General features: G+C 49.9%; 7 protein-coding genes across 7 annotated transcripts; 4 read left to right on the top strand and 3 right to left on the bottom strand.

Moving 5' to 3' along the window:
* Nucleotides 1-177: 177 nt before the first annotated feature.
* On the bottom strand, nt 178-2,001 carry BO83DRAFT_414090 (uncharacterized protein; the record flags this gene model as incomplete). Its single annotated transcript, XM_025534539.1, has 5 exons — nt 178-294; nt 352-609; nt 688-1,025; nt 1,101-1,293; nt 1,357-2,001. The coding sequence occupies 5 exons, from the start codon at nt 1,999-2,001 to the stop codon at nt 247-249; spliced, it is 1,482 nt and encodes a 493-aa protein (XP_025392200.1). The 3' UTR covers nt 178-246.
* Nucleotides 2,002-4,208: 2,207 nt separating this feature from the next.
* BO83DRAFT_132734 (uncharacterized protein) lies at nt 4,209-5,279 on the top strand. Its single transcript, XM_025526108.1, has 2 exons — nt 4,209-4,851; nt 4,906-5,279. The coding sequence occupies exon 1, from the start codon at nt 4,430-4,432 to the stop codon at nt 4,829-4,831; it is 402 nt and encodes a 133-aa protein (XP_025392199.1). The 5' UTR covers nt 4,209-4,429; the 3' UTR covers nt 4,832-4,851; nt 4,906-5,279.
* Nucleotides 5,280-5,462: 183 nt separating this feature from the next.
* Nucleotides 5,463-8,527, bottom strand: BO83DRAFT_414088 (uncharacterized protein; the record flags this gene model as incomplete). Its single annotated transcript, XM_025534538.1, has 2 exons — nt 5,463-7,808; nt 7,871-8,527. The coding sequence occupies 2 exons, from the start codon at nt 8,525-8,527 to the stop codon at nt 5,463-5,465; spliced, it is 3,003 nt and encodes a 1,000-aa protein (XP_025392198.1).
* Nucleotides 8,528-8,877: 350 nt separating this feature from the next.
* Nucleotides 8,878-9,998, top strand: BO83DRAFT_434184 (uncharacterized protein). The gene is made up of 3 exons (XM_025535763.1): nt 8,878-9,624; nt 9,703-9,780; nt 9,838-9,998. The coding sequence occupies exons 1-3, from the start codon at nt 9,092-9,094 to the stop codon at nt 9,989-9,991; spliced, it is 765 nt and encodes a 254-aa protein (XP_025392197.1). The 5' UTR covers nt 8,878-9,091; the 3' UTR covers nt 9,992-9,998.
* A 492-nt stretch (nt 9,999-10,490) lies between these two features.
* BO83DRAFT_414086 (Saf4/Yju2 family protein) lies at nt 10,491-11,849 on the top strand. Its single transcript, XM_025534537.1, has 2 exons — nt 10,491-10,597; nt 10,654-11,849. The coding sequence occupies exons 1-2, from the start codon at nt 10,585-10,587 to the stop codon at nt 11,709-11,711; spliced, it is 1,071 nt and encodes a 356-aa protein (XP_025392196.1). The 5' UTR covers nt 10,491-10,584; the 3' UTR covers nt 11,712-11,849.
* An 11-nt stretch (nt 11,850-11,860) lies between these two features.
* On the bottom strand, nt 11,861-13,479 carry BO83DRAFT_374998 (phosphotyrosyl phosphatase activator). The gene is made up of 3 exons (XM_025530349.1): nt 12,760-13,479; nt 12,361-12,712; nt 11,861-12,311 (listed from the first exon to the last, which is right to left on the bottom strand). The coding sequence occupies exons 1-3, from the start codon at nt 13,389-13,391 to the stop codon at nt 11,895-11,897; spliced, it is 1,401 nt and encodes a 466-aa protein (XP_025392195.1). The 5' UTR covers nt 13,392-13,479; the 3' UTR covers nt 11,861-11,894.
* Nucleotides 13,480-13,640: 161 nt separating this feature from the next.
* BO83DRAFT_374997 (uncharacterized protein) lies at nt 13,641-16,311 on the top strand. Its single transcript, XM_025530348.1, has 2 exons — nt 13,641-15,884; nt 15,955-16,311. The coding sequence occupies exons 1-2, from the start codon at nt 13,739-13,741 to the stop codon at nt 16,119-16,121; spliced, it is 2,313 nt and encodes a 770-aa protein (XP_025392194.1). The 5' UTR covers nt 13,641-13,738; the 3' UTR covers nt 16,122-16,311.
* Nucleotides 16,312-16,878: the final 567 nt, after the last annotated feature.

Below are 16,878 nucleotides of genomic sequence, written 5' to 3'. Positions count from 1 at the left end.
CTGTATCATTTATTTACTTTCTCTCACTACACTCTCACTACACCTCCGTTTCTCCCGGTTCATTGCAGTCGCACTCCATATATCTTTTTGAATACTATACATTGTAGAATACATTAAAAACCTTTGGTTCTTAGAACGAATATCTTTCTACACACCTGAAGGATCAAAAGAAACTGTCCGAGATAAAATGTACAACCGTATCAGTGTCGGCTCGTAATTAGAATAATGTGGTAACCGGGGTTCCAATCATGCAGCTCCATTGCGGTCCAATGCAGTAAGAAAAAGCTCAATGAGCTGTGTACAATTAGTGTCTGATGCGTAGAAGACTGGAAAGGGTGCAAATGTACTCACCTTGCCTGTATACTTGTTCTCGTTGCCAATCTTCCGACAATCTGCCTCCCACTTATGCAGACTATCTGCAGAACAGTGTAGAATATCATTAATTGAACTATCCCTCTCCAGTTCGCTGGCAAAGTCCTTTCCCTTTTTGCTATTGCCGACTCGAGAGAGAACAAAGAGTGCTGCTTTGTCACCGTACTCCTTCAGGTCAGGTGCATTTTTACAAGAGCGGATGGTTGATTTGAGTGACTCCCGGCCTTGAGCTGAACTCTATTATTTTGATTACGGATCTTGTCAGCACAGATATCAACAGCCTTATCGACTTATTGTAGATTGGGATCTTCTCACCTCCGCGTCAGTAAGCATTATAGTTATCACCGGCCGCTTAAGCTCCCCTGCACGGGCCTTCCTGATAATCATAGGATGGACAATATCCCGATTGACAACGTCGCCTATCTCTGGAGAGCGCCAAACCACTCTCTTGATAGCAAGAAAACGGGCATCCTTAAATATATTGTCCACTTTATCGCCCGTATTGATGTTCTCGTATAGATTCTTTTTGTCGTCGTTGGTATTGAGAAACTGGATCGTAATTCCCTTTGGCAAGAGAAGAGAAGAGATCTTGACAAGTTCTCGCAATGTCCTTTGCATGGCCTCCTTGTACTTATGCATAGACGGACTATTATCTAGAACACGCAAAGGCTGTTAGTTCATCAGAAGTGGTATTGGTCGAGCCTTCCCTGCATTGTCAATAAACTCACCACAGACAACGACCATATCAAATAATGCCAGTTCAACCATGGCCGTTTCTTTGCCAACAGGCACATTGTATTGTTGGATAAAATTCATCATCTCAGCTGCTGCCTTTCGCACCAGCTGTTCGATAATCGGGTCATCCTCTTTGAAGAACCCGCCGTACTTATTGATGATGACGGTTTTATATTGTCGAGCCACCTGAGTGAATTCTGTTAGTATATATCCTAATAAACAATAAGTAGCACATGGCCATATACTCACACGAATATTTCGTGAGGAATCGTTGTTCGTCGTGGTATTTCCGCAATTCTGTTGCATCGTGTTCCCGCAGTTCATATTCATCGTGTTTCCACTGTTTTGATTGATTGACGAATAGAAGCCAGGGTTTATGTTGTTACTTCGTTTAGCCTCCTTTTCAGCAAAGTCAACTTCGGGTGGGGAGTCGAGACTCCTTGGTGGGTATGAGATTGCGCCAGTATTGTCATTGCCCTCAGTGAGTCCGGTCGGCTTCGTGGTACTAATTTCTTCGGTCACTGAAGCTTGTCGTTGACAGCCATCTTGGCCAGGGTTAGCTGGTGATGGCTCGGCATCCGAGTTTGGCGTATCCCGCATTGGCGCATCATCTTCAGGGGTCATTTCAAGTGAAGCGCTCGGAACAGTGCTGTCAGACATATCCATCTCATCGGGTGTGATCTCGTGCACCATAAATGTAGGACCCCCCTCATTACGACTTTCTATTAGGCGTGGGGGGAGATCTCTAACCTTTTCCAGCATAAGGTGTTTGTGATGTTGGCAATATGCGCCGGAACTCTTTGCGCGCTTCTTGCACCTGCCACCATGTTTTGCGAATGCTTTACACTGTTTGGTGTGAAGTTTACCAAACTTCTTCTTAATACGGTAATTCATGGCTTAGGACTTTAGATAACCTGGGAAGAGGGGGTGGGTGGTTGAAGCGCCGCGGTGATTTTGTGGGGTGGTATGTGAAAAGTGGAAAGAACACAATGGAGAGAAGATCGATTGTGACATAGCTTGGGAGAATAGCCACCTTATACATCCTCTTTATGCTCAGAACCTCACGGTTCTAAATTTAGTTTCCAGTAGTAAGGCTTGTCCTTTTTCGTTAAACTTAGCTGATTTCCGAAGAACCTAGGAGAAGGAATTATGAAAGCCAGTAGATCTTCCCCGAAAGGCGAAGGCGAGCGAGAAGGTGTCAGCTTAGCCACATGTACCGTAAAAAGTAACAGAATAGGCAGGGTAATCTCTTACATCATTCCCCGATAGTTCAGCATGAAAGCTGCTGAACGGGAAGCCGTCCTCGGGAGGATTGCAGATAAGGCTTACTTGTGACGGTCGATCACCTGTCAAAATAACACTTAATTTACTCGGGGACATTGCAATCACCCTCGGGGTTAGCAGCTCCCCGAAGTTGATGACGACATCTGATAGGAGGTCACATTTTGAGAATGGGGTGAGACTGTCTGTTCTGCCGCAGACGCAGGAGTTGAGAATCAGCTGAGTCCCGGCTAGCACCTGTCACATCATATGTCACCGAATCTAGCGGCTACCTGCACGAATATGCTATATTTGTAATTATTGCATCCGTTTATTGGTTCTGGGTTGCATTCACTGCAAGTCTCTGAATTTACCGCTGTACATAAGTCAGGCAGCCATGAGGGGTCTGCTCATTGCAAATTTTGCAACTATCTCGCTGTAGACCAGTCGAGCCTGGTTTGCCTCAGCGTTCTATACTGCTGAATTCTGGCGTTCGAAACGAAAGTCTATGCATGACCCTAAGTACATGCCACTTGTTGAATGACAGGAACAAGGCTCCATGTCTGTTCCTTTAGCCTATGGAATCCCCACTACGTTAACATTGTAGCCTACAATACAATGCACTAGTCTCTAGCTTTTGTCGCACTCTCACGAGTTTACTTGACAATGTCAATGTGTGATTGTACAGTAACCATCAGAACATAGAATAATGATAGAAGCAGCTATGCAAATCCCGTGTCCTTCACGCTTAGGCACATGACCTCTTGACTGGTGAGGGTGCTCAGAGTTCAAGCGTGCCACCATCTCCACCCTTGATATTTATTGTCCGAAGTCTGCACATGATGGAAACGTTTGACGAAGTACCCGGTCTGACTGGCATTCTAATTGCTTAAGCGAAAGAGGCAAAGTAGGGGAGAGAAAAGAGCGAGTTAATGTAGAGAGCCGAACTCTGTGGCTCGACTCGATGTGGCTCAAGGGCTACTAGATAAGTTGAAGCTCGACCGAAGTGAAGAGGCAATCGCCCAACTAGTCTATGTTATTTTTTGTTCTTCTATTTTGTCATCTTTCTCTGCGGGGTTTCAATTCAATTCAATTCAATTCATATTTCTATACCCTTCTCCGCGCGGTATACCTGACCAGACCTATGAGCTTGTCCTAGCTTAGTGAGAGATCGCGGGCGTTGTTGGACAACCTTCGAGCAGCAATGATTAGTGCATGCATGTTTAGGACGTGTCTACGGGGTGGCCGTGGAATAGGAGTTGTCCAATCGTCCCAGCGATCGGCGTGTCGGACAGACATATCCGATCCACTTCCACCGCCATATTGGTGTGTTATGACATGCAACACTACCCACTCCTTCAAATCTGTCGTAGCCAACATATAGATGCATATTAGCTGAATGGTCTTTCTGCCCTTTTGGTAGGGATCAGTAGGGCATGACTCGAGATATGCAGCTAGCCAGCACATCCTTGTCAATTGGGACCAGCCCGCCTTTCTTTATCAGACTTGCTGTAGAGGAAAAGTGCTTCTCCGAAAGAGAGTAACCAAGGAGTGGATTTCTGTCAGTCCAATATACACGGCTAATGTACTACTTCGTCAATTGCACTATACTTGAGGAGTCCGTGTGCTTTGCGGTACTGCCTTGAGACTTAATGGATTTAGGGCCGAATCAAGCTCAAAGTGCCGGGCAGTGCAGTTCACTTCCGAAGTGCTATTGCATCATTTGGTACGATATCTATTCCCCCAGGATACATTCATTGTGGCTGTGCGTACACCAAGCCGAGTTCCCTGCGGCATCTGCGCCTCTACTTCGGAGTTACCTGAACGCCTCGTACCCAATTCCTCAGCTCCTTGCCACCAAAGTAGCCACTCAGGTACCTGTGCAGCCAGGCCTTTGCAATGATGTAATGAGATATCTGGCCATAAATTAAACCAAAGCCACACAGATGGCAGGCATTGATCATTCTTCTCCAACTAAAGCTCACCTCTCTCTCACTTACTACTTCTTGCTTACTTGAACACTAAATTGAATCATCCCAATACTCAGATTTCTCACCACATTATGTGTCACAGAAGCTGGAAGCGAGGCAAATATGACACTCCAAACCCATGGGCCTGGAACGGCGGCTTCCCTTACGGTGGAAGCCACAACAGCTTTTCTTGGAACAACAACACCGGAAATACCACCTCGACTAACTGTGGCAACACGACGTCGGAGAACTGCGGTAATACGACAACCAACAACAATAGCAGTAGGAATGTGACCACATGGACCAATACTTCTACCGCCTGCCACTACAATAACAGTGGGAACAAGACCACTCGCACCGGTAAAATCTCGGCGAATGGAGGAAATGCGAGTAAGGGGGGCGCCACGGGTGACGGGTCCGATTTGGCATCTTTTTTCTTCAAGTTGCCGGATGATATTGTGGTTGGTAGTGATGAGCGTAATTTTTTCGGCTGATATACTTGCTTTTTCAAAGGGTGAGTGCGATTAGGCTATATTGTCTTGCGACCGCATGCTGACATGGTTGATAGGGCTGAAAGACTGTCTGCTCCGCACATCGATCTGCATTCTATGATAACGAGTCATGATGTTGGTCGAGCGATCGGTTGAATAAATGGTGTCTGGTTCCTCGAGCCAACGAATTAAGTTCTTCAGTCTGGTTTTCTTCTCGACACTCCATTGGCTTTTGGTGTTGTTATGTGTATTACTTGAGCTCTTATACGCATCTTTTTCAGCATCGTTTGTATGGTGTTTGCTGGTTTGCCGTTCTTGATGTTTTGACATAGGACTGTCCGAAGTTCTTCACACTTGTCTACAAGCAGATTGTGATTGAAATGTTTCATTACCATGTTGAGTTGCTTGTGCTCATTCGATAATGCACTTCCATTGATCAGTGTCGCACATCTCTGGTAAATGCAGTACAACTATGGCTGATATGACTTATTCATTTGGCCATTGTTCGATAATAGCACGAGGCCGTTAGGGTCTACGACTACCCTTGATAACTAGCGGTCATGCCGCAAAGGTGTTGAGCTCATTTCATTGAATTCCAAAAATGATAGCAAGATCGCAGAGTACTAAGTCATACTTAGCACACGACAAGTTGCTTTCCTCCGTCGATACCTATCTGTCCAACAACACAGGTCCAGCAAATGTCTCTATCTAGAGGTAAACAGAAGCATTTGTATCCCTTGGAAGATGCCATGCTTATTGCAGCTAATCGAACCATCCATTGCCAATTCCTGGAGTCATTAGATGTTACCGGTGTGGAGCGGAGCACGAGAACACCTCCAGGGGGATCTAGAATCTCCTCCCAACAATCGATAGACATCGTTCCGGCCGATTGTAATAGGGCTGTCTGGAAGCTAGAATCGTGATTGCATAATTCTCTTGAGAAAGAAGGATAAGCTAGGATCTGGACATCAGTCAATCCTTTGAGGATATCCACATCTCCCACCCACTCCCCGCCATCATTGACAGAGATGGTTGTTTGAAGATAGTAGGCTTCCATGGTTCTGTAGCTGGTTGAATCCAAGCTCACAGGGCCATCCCATCCAGTAAATGACAAATGCAGCGATGTACCGTCAAACCTTCCACCCACTGGGTTTCCATCAAATGGATGATGGTTGACAAGGCGCCACCGCTCAAGCGTGTGTTCTCGTATCTCCAGTTCGGGCGGGGAAACGAGGAGAGCAATACCCGGTTTCCCCACGTTTCCGATGGCATGAGAAACAGCATAGGGCGCGATTCTATCTGCTGGAGTAGGATCGTATAGTAGTTGCTTGGCAATGAAAAGGGAGTTGCCACTGGAAATTGCAAACACCGTTTCAAGGTCTGGGGTATCCAGACTGATTGTACCGGACTCAAACTGGAGGATAGCTGCAAATGCATGTTCTCGAGATAGTAGACTCAGATAAACGGAGCTAGGAATAGACCCTTCGCGAGCTTGCTGCGTGGCGAGAGAGGCTGATAGATCAAGCGGGTGCAACAATGATGGGACCCATTTCCACGAGGTCATAGGGCTCTTTATAACGCTCATAGATACCATAGCCTGAGGCAAGTACTGTTTGTAATAGTCTATTACCCGTCCAAGAGCGAGAAGTGAGTTCTCATGCAGAGCTTGTGTCGACCCGAAACGGTCCAATATGTATTCGGCCACCTTCTCGGGCATCAAAGCATTACTATCAAGCAGGTCTTGGACCATTGACAGCGGAACTGTGTTCGGAAGTGGCTTATTACGGGGTGATGACTGGATGGTTCGCCTTCTGTAAACGGCTGCGAGGTTGTGATCCCCGAATACAAAGTCAAACAGAACTGATTCTCTGGTCTGCGGGTTGTCTTCCATAAGCTCTGCAAATATGTCCTCGAAGGCACCAGGTGCGCTGGTTGGCACAGCATGTCCCCTCGATGTCGCTGGTGTAGCAATGCAAATCCAGTCCTCTCCAGGTGGGACTTCGACGCACTCAATAATGTCTGCATCTGCTGTCTCATATTCATCCCGCTTCCTTTTCATGCCACCATGAACACCTACGGAATGGTTGTGTAATATAGGCGAGAATGCCCACGAGTGGTGCCGAGTTCGGAAGCGAATCACATATTCAGACGGGTTGAGCTGATACTTGGAGCATAGCGTGCGAAGAATATGGATTCGTTCACCAGAGTATCGAATCATTCCAAGCAGGGGTTGCAGATTGGTTAGACAAAGGAACACCGACGATGAGCTTGCATCGTTTCCAAGCCAGGATCTTCCATAGTTGGTGCCGTATCGCAAGAGTTGCATTGCGATCTGTCTCTCTCCAGAATCATCCGAAAGCAGCAATTCGATGCCATCTCTGAGGGGGAACATCAGCTGTAGTAGTTTCATGATTGACCTAAGTGACTGCCGATCGTCGATAAGGTCAACCACACTATACTGTGATAAGTCTTCTGGAAGCTCCAGTGGTTTTTCAGCAATCTGATGCAATTTGAGTTGGTATATGTAATGAAAGAGCCCCCAGAGTGACCCTATGAATTTTGCAGCAGAAACTGCATTATCATAAGAGCCCAAAGAAGCACCAAGTGCTAAGGCCTGTAGCTGTTCCACTGAGATTCTGGAGTCATGCATAGTGGATCGTTCTCGTCTAACAGTGCCGTAGTAACGAAGACTCGCCAGTGGCAAAGACCAATATACGCCATCTGCACGCGGGCCAGTTTCGGGAGCAATTGCAATAGTGACGATTCCACCTTCCTTCACCAGTCGATCTTTCTGGGATATCTCCTTCGTACTTGATGTAAGTACCACCAAGTCCGGATAGAGATGCCACGAGGTTAAGCCGAGCATGATTCCCGCGTCTGTTATTCTTTGGGGCTCCCCCTTGATCAAGCTTTCCATCGCAGTCAAGGCGCGGTTAAAGTTAGACATAACACTGTCATAGCTGTTTGGCTTTGGAGATGGCTGGTCATTGGAAGTTCCTTGGTTCTTGACTGCCACTGAACGGTTGTGACAATTAACTGCACCTGGATCTGCTCTTTCTTCTTCGCCTGGTCTGCAATTTGTAACCAGGCTCGAGCACTGGAATCCCAGCTTGCTAATAGCGCTTCGTCGATTTCATGGGCGGCAGCTAATTGCGCCAAGTAGTTATCCATAATTTCAGATGATTGAGCTTGTCTTCTAATCATTGCCTGGCGATGTTCTACAATATCTTTCCAAACCCCCGTTGCTTCCTGATGAGTCCAGATGCGGGCCAAAAAACACGCGAGAAGATGAATGCGAAGCACCGACCTGCCACTAGTTGCACTAGCCCATATTGTCGTGCTATCAATGCCTAGGTGAGTTCCAAAGAACCCATCCACGATGTTTCTCGGTTGGTGTAATCTCCGGGAAGTCTCTTGGGCTATTTCACTAGCACGAGTCCCATACGCCTCCAATAATAGTGGTACGTCCGGCAGAACATCATCAAATAGCACACCTAGTCGCCGGGCCAGAATGTGAAATGAACCGTCTTCCGCAGACTGTCGCCGGGCTTGAGAAAGCTGCCTTCCCACGGGTTGAAGTTCGGCAGGCGCCTCAACTTTGACCAGTGAAAAATCGAAGTTCACATGAGCAAGAGCAATGTTCGACTCGGCAACAGCATGTAGCGGAGTTGCCACTATGTTCTGGATGGAACCTGCCATTCTAGCAGTGTATTTGAATAAAAGAAGTGGATTGGGAGGCAGGCCTTCATATTCTCTCGTGAAGCGCCTGTCAGCCTTGTCGTTTACTCTTTCGGGCTGGGGAGAGGGCGGAGGCGGGGCTTAGCGCGCCGATCCCTCATTGCGCTGCTCATGAAGCCACTAGTTGAGCCACGAGGCACATTATTAACAGCATCAACCTATACTCGAAGACCTGAATAACACTCGTGGTCCACACAGCTTCAAGTGGTAACATACAATGTAATGTTGAGGCAGTCATGTGGGCTTGGTCAACCTAATTGGCGCTCAGGCCGCCACAATAAAGCACCCCATCGCGCTCGTTTCGCTGCGCGCTCTGTATAGTCAATACGATCACTCTATTGCTCTATTGGGTTTCTTCGTGTTGCTTGCATTCTGCTGTTTCGCTTGCTTTTCGCTGTAGTTCGCGCCTCAACATGCAATGATGACGATTACAAACCATAAAACTCAGCCGATTATTGTCACAGTGGCCAGTATACCTCTACTATCCCTTTTAGTGCTGAAAAATGATCATCCATAGTGACAATCATGCCTCCTCGCTGGTTTGGTCGGGAGGAGGTGAGCCCTGGCGTCGTCGTCGAGCTGGAAGAAAAGCGATGGCGCATTGTGAGTCACGAAGAGGAGGTGGTTCTGCAGGGCAGCGAGCAAAGAACTGCCACCCAGTGTCGTCCATATGCCTGCATCTTGTTGAAAGTACGACAAGTGGGCTCTAAGCCGCCAGTTTACGGAAATATGAGGATCTACAAGCAGATTTCTACAGAGGAGACAGTCGGCGACCGCCCCGAAGTACGAGCCAAGCAAGCGAAAGTTTGGGTTCCCCGTGAGCTCAGAGCATACCGCCAGCTCATGCTCAAGAATTCAACCTTTACCCCCAAACTTCTGGACAGCTTGGAGGGAAAACAAGATGCCGACAGCTTGGTACCGGGGGGTTTCATAGTCCGGGTGGTCTCTGAGGAGATCTCAGGTATTCGCCTGGGAGACGAAGAGAGTGACGATATCTTCTGGTCGATGGAGTACTGTGTCCGTGACCAAATTCGCAATTCCTTCAAGGAGAACTACCTGTAAGCTGACCTCCATATCCCTGACTATCCAATTAGTTGTTAGATAACCCGAAGACAATCACTAACTGTTCTCTCAAGAAAAATGGCTAGCTGGGGATGGCTTCCTTTCCATCGTACCTGTGAAGATCTGGTCTGGGTCCCCGAATCATCTACCCTGTAAGTTATACTAGATCACTCCTAAAAAATTCCCTCAAGCTCACCAAATCCGCCTAGGTTTTTCGTGAACTGGTTTATGCCCACCGAAGTAGTCGCGCCGCGCAATTGGGAGGAGGGAATCTTGTACGGCTCTGGCCTCCTCAAGCCTCCCGCGTCCCCGACTTTCTCTATTCAGCTTTGGAATAATAGTGTTGAAGGTTGGCAGGGTTGAGGAATTTAATCTCCGTATAGGACAAGATGTCCGGTGGGTCTGGAGACGTTTCTCAGGTGGCGATATCAAGTCGGCATTGACCGTGGATTACTTTCCTATCTTCACACTAGCTACATTCAAAAAATTATATTATTTGATTGATCGTTTGCGAGTCATAAGTACTATCTTGAGTAATAACACAAAATTCGAAAGCCTGCAAGATATCAGGAGTCCACTGATGAATTTGGACACAGATAATGTACGATTAGTATTTGTGTAGACTGGAAATACCAAAGTTAATCAAGCTGTAGTTCCATCATCTAAATCAATATCTCTCACCTCTGACTCGTCTCGTGAGACATGATTCTTCGGTGCTCAGTTTCGAGATATGACGTTGAGACCCGGAGCAATTTATGCACATCAATAATGCAGCTGACTCATCAGCACAGCACCACCTCGGAACAAGGCAGCGGCATCGCATGCGCATCGCATCGCATCAACCTTATCGTCACGTCTAACACCCCAAACCGCCGCCGTCGCGCTGGCTCGCCGAGCACTATCTCTATACCCTCCCTACCACCACATACTACATTCTACATACCCACCCGCCCACCATGCAAGGCTTCAGTACGTCCCATACACCCCCCTCTCCTCACCATCCACAATCCACTAACCACCCCCAGACATGGGACGCTACGTCCCCCCAGACCTAGAAGGCCTCACGACGGGCAACAAGCTGCACAACAAACACCCCCTCGGCTCACGAGCCCGCAACCTACAATCCACCGGCGCTCTAACCGTCCGCTTCGAGATGCCGTTCGCGATCTGGTGCACGACATGCAAACCGCACGAGACCATCATCGGGCAAGGAGTCCGCTTCAACGCCGAGAAAAAGAAAATCGGGAATTACTACAGCACGCCGGTATACAGTTTCCGAATGAAGCATGGGGCTTGTGGCGGGTGGATCGAGATACACACGGATCCAAAGAACACGGAGTATGTGGTTATTTCCGGTGCGCGGAGGAGGGATTATGGGGTTGATGAGGAGGGGAGGAAGGTGGGGGAGATCGTTACTGGGGTGGATAGCAAGGGGAAGATGGATGCGTTGGAGAGGTTAGAGGGGAAAGTGGTGGATAAGAAGCGTGGGGATGAGGAACGGGATCGAATATTGGAGTTGCAGGAGAGACAGAAGAGGGATTGGGAGGATCCGTATGAGAAGAGTCGCAGGATTAGGAAGGTTTTTCGGGCGGAGAGGAAGGGGTTGGAGAGGAAGGAGGAGGAGAGGGAAAAGTTGAAGGATAAGTTGAGCTTGGGGATTGAGGTTGTTGATGAGATTGAGAGTGATCGGGTCAGGGCGGGGTTGGTGGATTTTGGGGAGGGTGCGGTGGATGGGCGGAGGGCGAGGATGAAGCCTTTGTTTGGGGAGGAAGAGGTGCGAGCTGGTGGGGGGAAGAAGGAGGGGAAGAGGATGAAGGCTAAGGAGGTGCTTGAGGATCGGAAGGCTGCTTTTCGGAGTGAGTTGAGAGGGAATACGAGGGCTGCGGTGGATCCGTTTTTAAGTGGTGATTCTGATGCTTGGAGGCCTGAGATTAAGAGGAGGAAGGTTGTCTCTGGAAGCAAGTCCGGTGATGGGAAGGAGAGTGCTGAGAATGGCTCGGAGATGGAGAAGAGTTCTGGGGAGGTGGGAGAGACACCCCGTCCGAGTCTTGGGTTGGTGAGCTATGCGTCGGATTCGGAGTGAGTGTGTGTCTGGTGGTTCTTGCATCTCTACGAGGCGTTGCGTTGGTTTTGAAAACGGATGATACCCCGGGTTTGGAGTTATGGCATAACGGCATGTCAACTTTTTACGATTCACTTATGTATGCAAATGATATCATGCAAGGGTATAAGTACAGAAAATGCTCGATCAAGCAGGAGTAGCCAGTTATTTAGCCCAGGGTGCCTTGGTCGTTACGTCCCCTTGAGGGTCGGCAGCACCAGGAGCCGGCCCTGGGGCTGCATTTGCCCATGGGGCCCTCGTCGGGGCCATCGGGCCGGGCGGTAGCCGGGACGTGTCGGGCAGAGTTGGTCCTCTAGCCGGACCTCGTGCTGTTGCCCAGGGTGCGGCAGTTCCGCTCGTTAGAGGGACAGCTTGAGATGTAGCCCATGGGGCTTTAGTTCCTGGACCAGATGCCTGGGGAGCTTCGGTTTGTCGAGGTTGTGGTGCGGACGACGTGTGGACGGTAGAGGGCTGAGGTATGGCGTTTGGATCGCGATCCCAGCTGAACAGAGAGCCGAACGGGAAGTGCTGGACCACGGGAAACTTGGACAGCACTTCGGCGTTGTACATCTTAATCATCCCCTGTCTCCAGTTAGTGTACGAAGTACATCCCCACCTGCACCACAAATACCTTGTTAATCTTGGCCCAGCCGGTCTTGATGCCAGAAATATCGTAGAGCATTGGACTGTGCTCCCAGAATGGGCCCTTCTTCACGTCGTAGATAAAGCCGATGGCAGAAAAGTAGAGATTTCCACGACGTTCCCGTTCCACCACGTTCACCTTGGCAACACCGGTCGGGTCAGGCGCATCCGGCAAAGAACCTTCTTCTGGCACTCGATCCGTCTCAGATATAGCTGGAGCAAACTGCGCTGAGCCGAAAATATAGGGGATGAAAGAGTGATCATCGAGTCCCCACACGCCGTGGGAACCGGCGGGTTCCAAGGTATAGGTTTTGATAATTGTTCGCACTAGCTCAAGGTATCTAGCAACAATCAGTGTCGTTCAATCAGAGACTAGCGATATACCCACGGCTGAATGACACCCAAAACAATGGCTCTCTCTTCGACACCAGGAGTGCTCTGTGGAAATCCATGCAACTTCCAGAGCCCAGCCAGGAAGGCCAAGAAGCTCAGTTCATGACCAGTACCATAGTCTAGACGTTGAGGGCTTCCCCAGCTTCCCAGAAAGTATGCCTTGAGCTCTACTGCCGCCGTAGGCCCCTCGGGGTCCGCTGACTTGCGATTGAGGACCTCCGGAGAGAGACACTCCTCGAGGAGGCTGGAAACACGGCTTTCAACAATCTCGTACCACCTCCGAAAGCTGATGTTGCCGAATCTACGGGGGCCTTTATCGGGGGGAGCTTCCTCGAGAATAGCTTCTAGCTTGGAGAGCAGCTGCTGGAGTTGACGAACCGGCGCGGAGTACTCCACAGCATCAGAGTTCAAGGGCCAAGTCTGAACGCGCCCATCCTCAAGCTTGGCTGGAAACATTGACCGGTTGAGCTGGAGGAGGAATGTCATAAGGTCGACATAAGCTTTAGAACACAGAAACTCGGAGACGTCGCTGTGCTCGTGGATGCGTTTGGTGGGCTTGGCGAATGTGTGCCCCACCGCGGGGTCGAGGGTGGGCAACACACGGACTGAAGGGAGGTCCGCGGCCATGATGTAGCTAAGCGCGTGCGAAAGGAATTGGATAGATGGTATCCAAATGAGTGTGGAAGCAGGTGGAGAGAAAAGGGAAATGAAGGATGGTGGGGGGGAGGATGAGGAAGGTTGGCTCGCAATCTGGCAGGGGGCGGGGCCTTATCGATAAGGCGGCCAAGTGATGACGCCCGCCGATCACGGGAAGCACTTCGCGATCCAAGCTTCCCACCAACCAGCTCCTTCGCCGCCGTCCCTGATCCCCGACGGGCTTGACAGGTCCAGTTAGGTCCAGTTATTGTTTTCCAGGGGGGCTGGTATGCTTTGCTTTGCTTTGCTGCTTTCTCTGTATTTCATGGGTGTTCAATATGTCGGACTCGCCGCAACCTGTGCAGCGGAGGAGGAAGCGCGATTCCACTCTGCAGGCGGTCGACCTGTTGAATGGCCTCATGGATACTAACACGCAGAGGACTGCGTCCCGGGCGAATCGACCCGGTCCCGCCACCCCGCATCCCTCGCGTCGGCTCACGTATTCTGTCAGGAGAGATGCTACCGATATGATCGATGGATTTGGTCCGGTTTCTCAAACTGTCCCCCAAAGGCCAAGACACGCCCACCCGATCGAAGTCACTCCCCGTCGGTCATTAAGGTTCTTAGAACCCGTGCCTGATGGATCCACTCAGGATGGGAGCGATCAAATGTTGCAGCCTCCCAAAAGCCCAGAATCCGAGCACGAATCTGGCAATCAGTCAGATGAGCCAGGTGAGGTGCAGTCTTTAGAAAAGGCAGAAGAGGGTTTCGGGGATGACACTCACGTAATTCCCCCACGCCCAAGTGCTGAGACTTCAGCCGAAGATTACTCGTCAAGCGACGCTGAACGTGATAATGAAGGCGATCATATATCGTCCCAGAGTGACGAAGAGATGCTTGATGGCGAAGATCTGGCATCAGAAGTGGAACTTTTCTCAAATAATGCTGGAGACGCCCACCAGTCTACCGGCCGGCCTAGCCCATCGCCATCTTCCAGCCAGGAGACTCCTGGTCGTAAGCCCAAGACACAGTCTGGCAGCGATATAGTTTCAGAGGCAACATTAGTAGAATCAAATGAAGATACGAGCAACGATCAGTGGAGAGATGCATCCCAACAGCCAGCCGATAGGCGAGACTCCAGCCGCAGTGATGCTTCAGCGACAAAGCGACTTCCCACAATTGCGGTTGAGATAAGTACAGCAACGCCTTTATCATCTAATATCTCAAAAACGGTGGACCACCAAGCGGATGGACCATCGAGGGATAATGAAACGCGAACACTAGAACAAGAAGCCAATATTGTCGGCACCACACAGGATGAAGACCCACCATACCAACCATTAGAGGCATCCTCATCATCGGTGCCTTTTCCTGAACCTAACTCATCCCAGGATGACCCTCAGCATCATCCTGCGGAAGCAAGTCCGCGGTCTGAGTCAGACCCATCACGGCAATCCACGAAACGGAGACACTCGACTACGAGCTCACAGGGTACGGCCAGAGAAAATAACATACAGCCCGAACACCCAACGTCCACTGCTCGTCAGCAGGCCAGCTCCTTTATTCCCAGAGAGAGTCCCGCCGATAATCCCCAGCGCTCCTGTGACGCTGACCACCGTGGGGAACGACATGCTACGGAATATGCTTCCCAGGGAGCCATAGCCAGGTCTGCCACCCAGGACGGACCTACCCAGGAGAACCCGGATCAGCGGAGTCATGGGGCTGAACGCCCGGAAGATAGCGCGTGGTTCAAGGAAGCCTCTGAACTTGACGGCCAGGCCTCCAATTGGAAAAAGCTCATCCAGAGCATGCACCCTCGAAACATAGCTTTCAATGTCAGGGAGGTTGACATTGATTTTGAGCCTCTGAAGCGTGAATTATCCTCCCTAATCCAGGCCTACAAAGGGATTATCGAGTACTTGGCGTCTGATTTTGGACCGCCAGAGTTTGACGTGCGCAGCTGCAGCGCGACGCTTGAAACGGTTGACAGACAAGGACGCCGTCAACTGGAGAAGGCTTACACACTCTCGACTCAAGGGGATGAGGTGGGAGGCGGGGCACTGGTGGAAGAATTCGAGATCCAAATCTTCCCGCTGTTAGTACGGCTGGTTCTCGTCTGTTTTGAAGCTTACTACGTGGATCATCGACTCTTCCCGGAAGCATACGGCCATTTTCAGCATGCCATGAGAGTACTGCTAGGGCGTTGCAATCAGATCGGCGGTCTTGTTCGGGGGAAATATGTGGCGTGCCGGGCCGTCAGCCCGGGCTTGCGTCTGCCCCTGAAGCGACTCCTTGAATCGCTTGAAAACGGGCGCCTGAAAAAGGGCCACCGACGGAAAGATGTGGAGGTTGATAGGCATGCGAAGCCGCCGACAAAAACTGCTAAGCAGGGCCAGTCCAAGCCTCCGAAGCCGACCACTCCGGCACAGGCTTGGACAGATGAAGAGGGCTACGCTCTTGTCGAGGGTTTGCAACGATTCCAGGGTAAGTTTCAAGCTCATCTGCTTGGCAGGAAGGAAGGCGGCAGCGCGGCATGCTCACAAGATGCATCTAGGTCCGGACCGCTACTATCGAATCTGTGAGTTCTACCACGATGGCATCGGTCAACGCGGGGAGAGGGAGGTGCGTAAACAAAGCGAAAGACTGTATCACCAAATGCTCCCGCAAATCCGGGAAATGGCGCAGAGGGGAGAAGACCAGTGGGATTGGGGTGGTTGTTGAAGGTGGTGGAGTGAGGATGGAAAATATATTTATTTTGGCTGCGGTAATGATAGTTTTGAGTGCAGTCGTGTCATATACCCCGGGAGTTTGTGGATTTTCTCCCTTTTTAGTGTTAGGTATTAGTCTTAGCGTTTCCTGCCAAGGTAACTCTAATTGCGTGAATGAAATTGGGATGTGATTGTCAGTCTACGTGGACGGAACCATGGAACCAACAACGGGCATTGTTTATTCTACGGCCGGTTTAGGGGGGGACAACACGCGGAGGCCCCAGCAATGGCAACCATGGGATCAACATAGCTGGGAGACGCCAACCATAGCCAGCAGCAGCAGTAGTTGGTAGTGACAAGGAGCGCAGTGGTCTGGACGCGAGACGAACAATCGATGGTAGATCGCTAGACCAGAGATAGTGAGGATAGTGAGTGGGAATAATATTGAGGTGACAGGCAAATAGATCAGTTGACCTCCTGACTGACCGCCCATTCCATGCCTGAGGCCAATGCGGTGGGTTCTCTCCATTCTTCCCTTCTTTCCGCCTTTTCCCCCCCTCCCTCTCCTCTCCCTCTCCTCCGGTTCGACTATTCCTACCCTTTTCCCTCCCAAAATTTACTAGAGACACTAAACTTACTCCCCTTTCTCCTCTTCCTCTCTCCTCTTCTCTTTCTCCCTCTCCTCCCGTCTTCTTGTGTCTTTCTTACTCTCTTACCTCTCTGTATTTGTTTCCCTCCCTGCTTCTTTTTCTTGTTTACTTAACATTTTG

The sequence above is a fragment of the Aspergillus eucalypticola genome (assembly GCF_003184535.1).
Source record: "Aspergillus eucalypticola CBS 122712 chromosome Unknown BO83scaffold_3, whole genome shotgun sequence".
Lineage (NCBI taxonomy): Eukaryota > Fungi > Ascomycota > Eurotiomycetes > Eurotiales > Aspergillaceae > Aspergillus > Aspergillus eucalypticola.
This window is presented reverse-complemented; position numbering and strand designations above follow the sequence as displayed.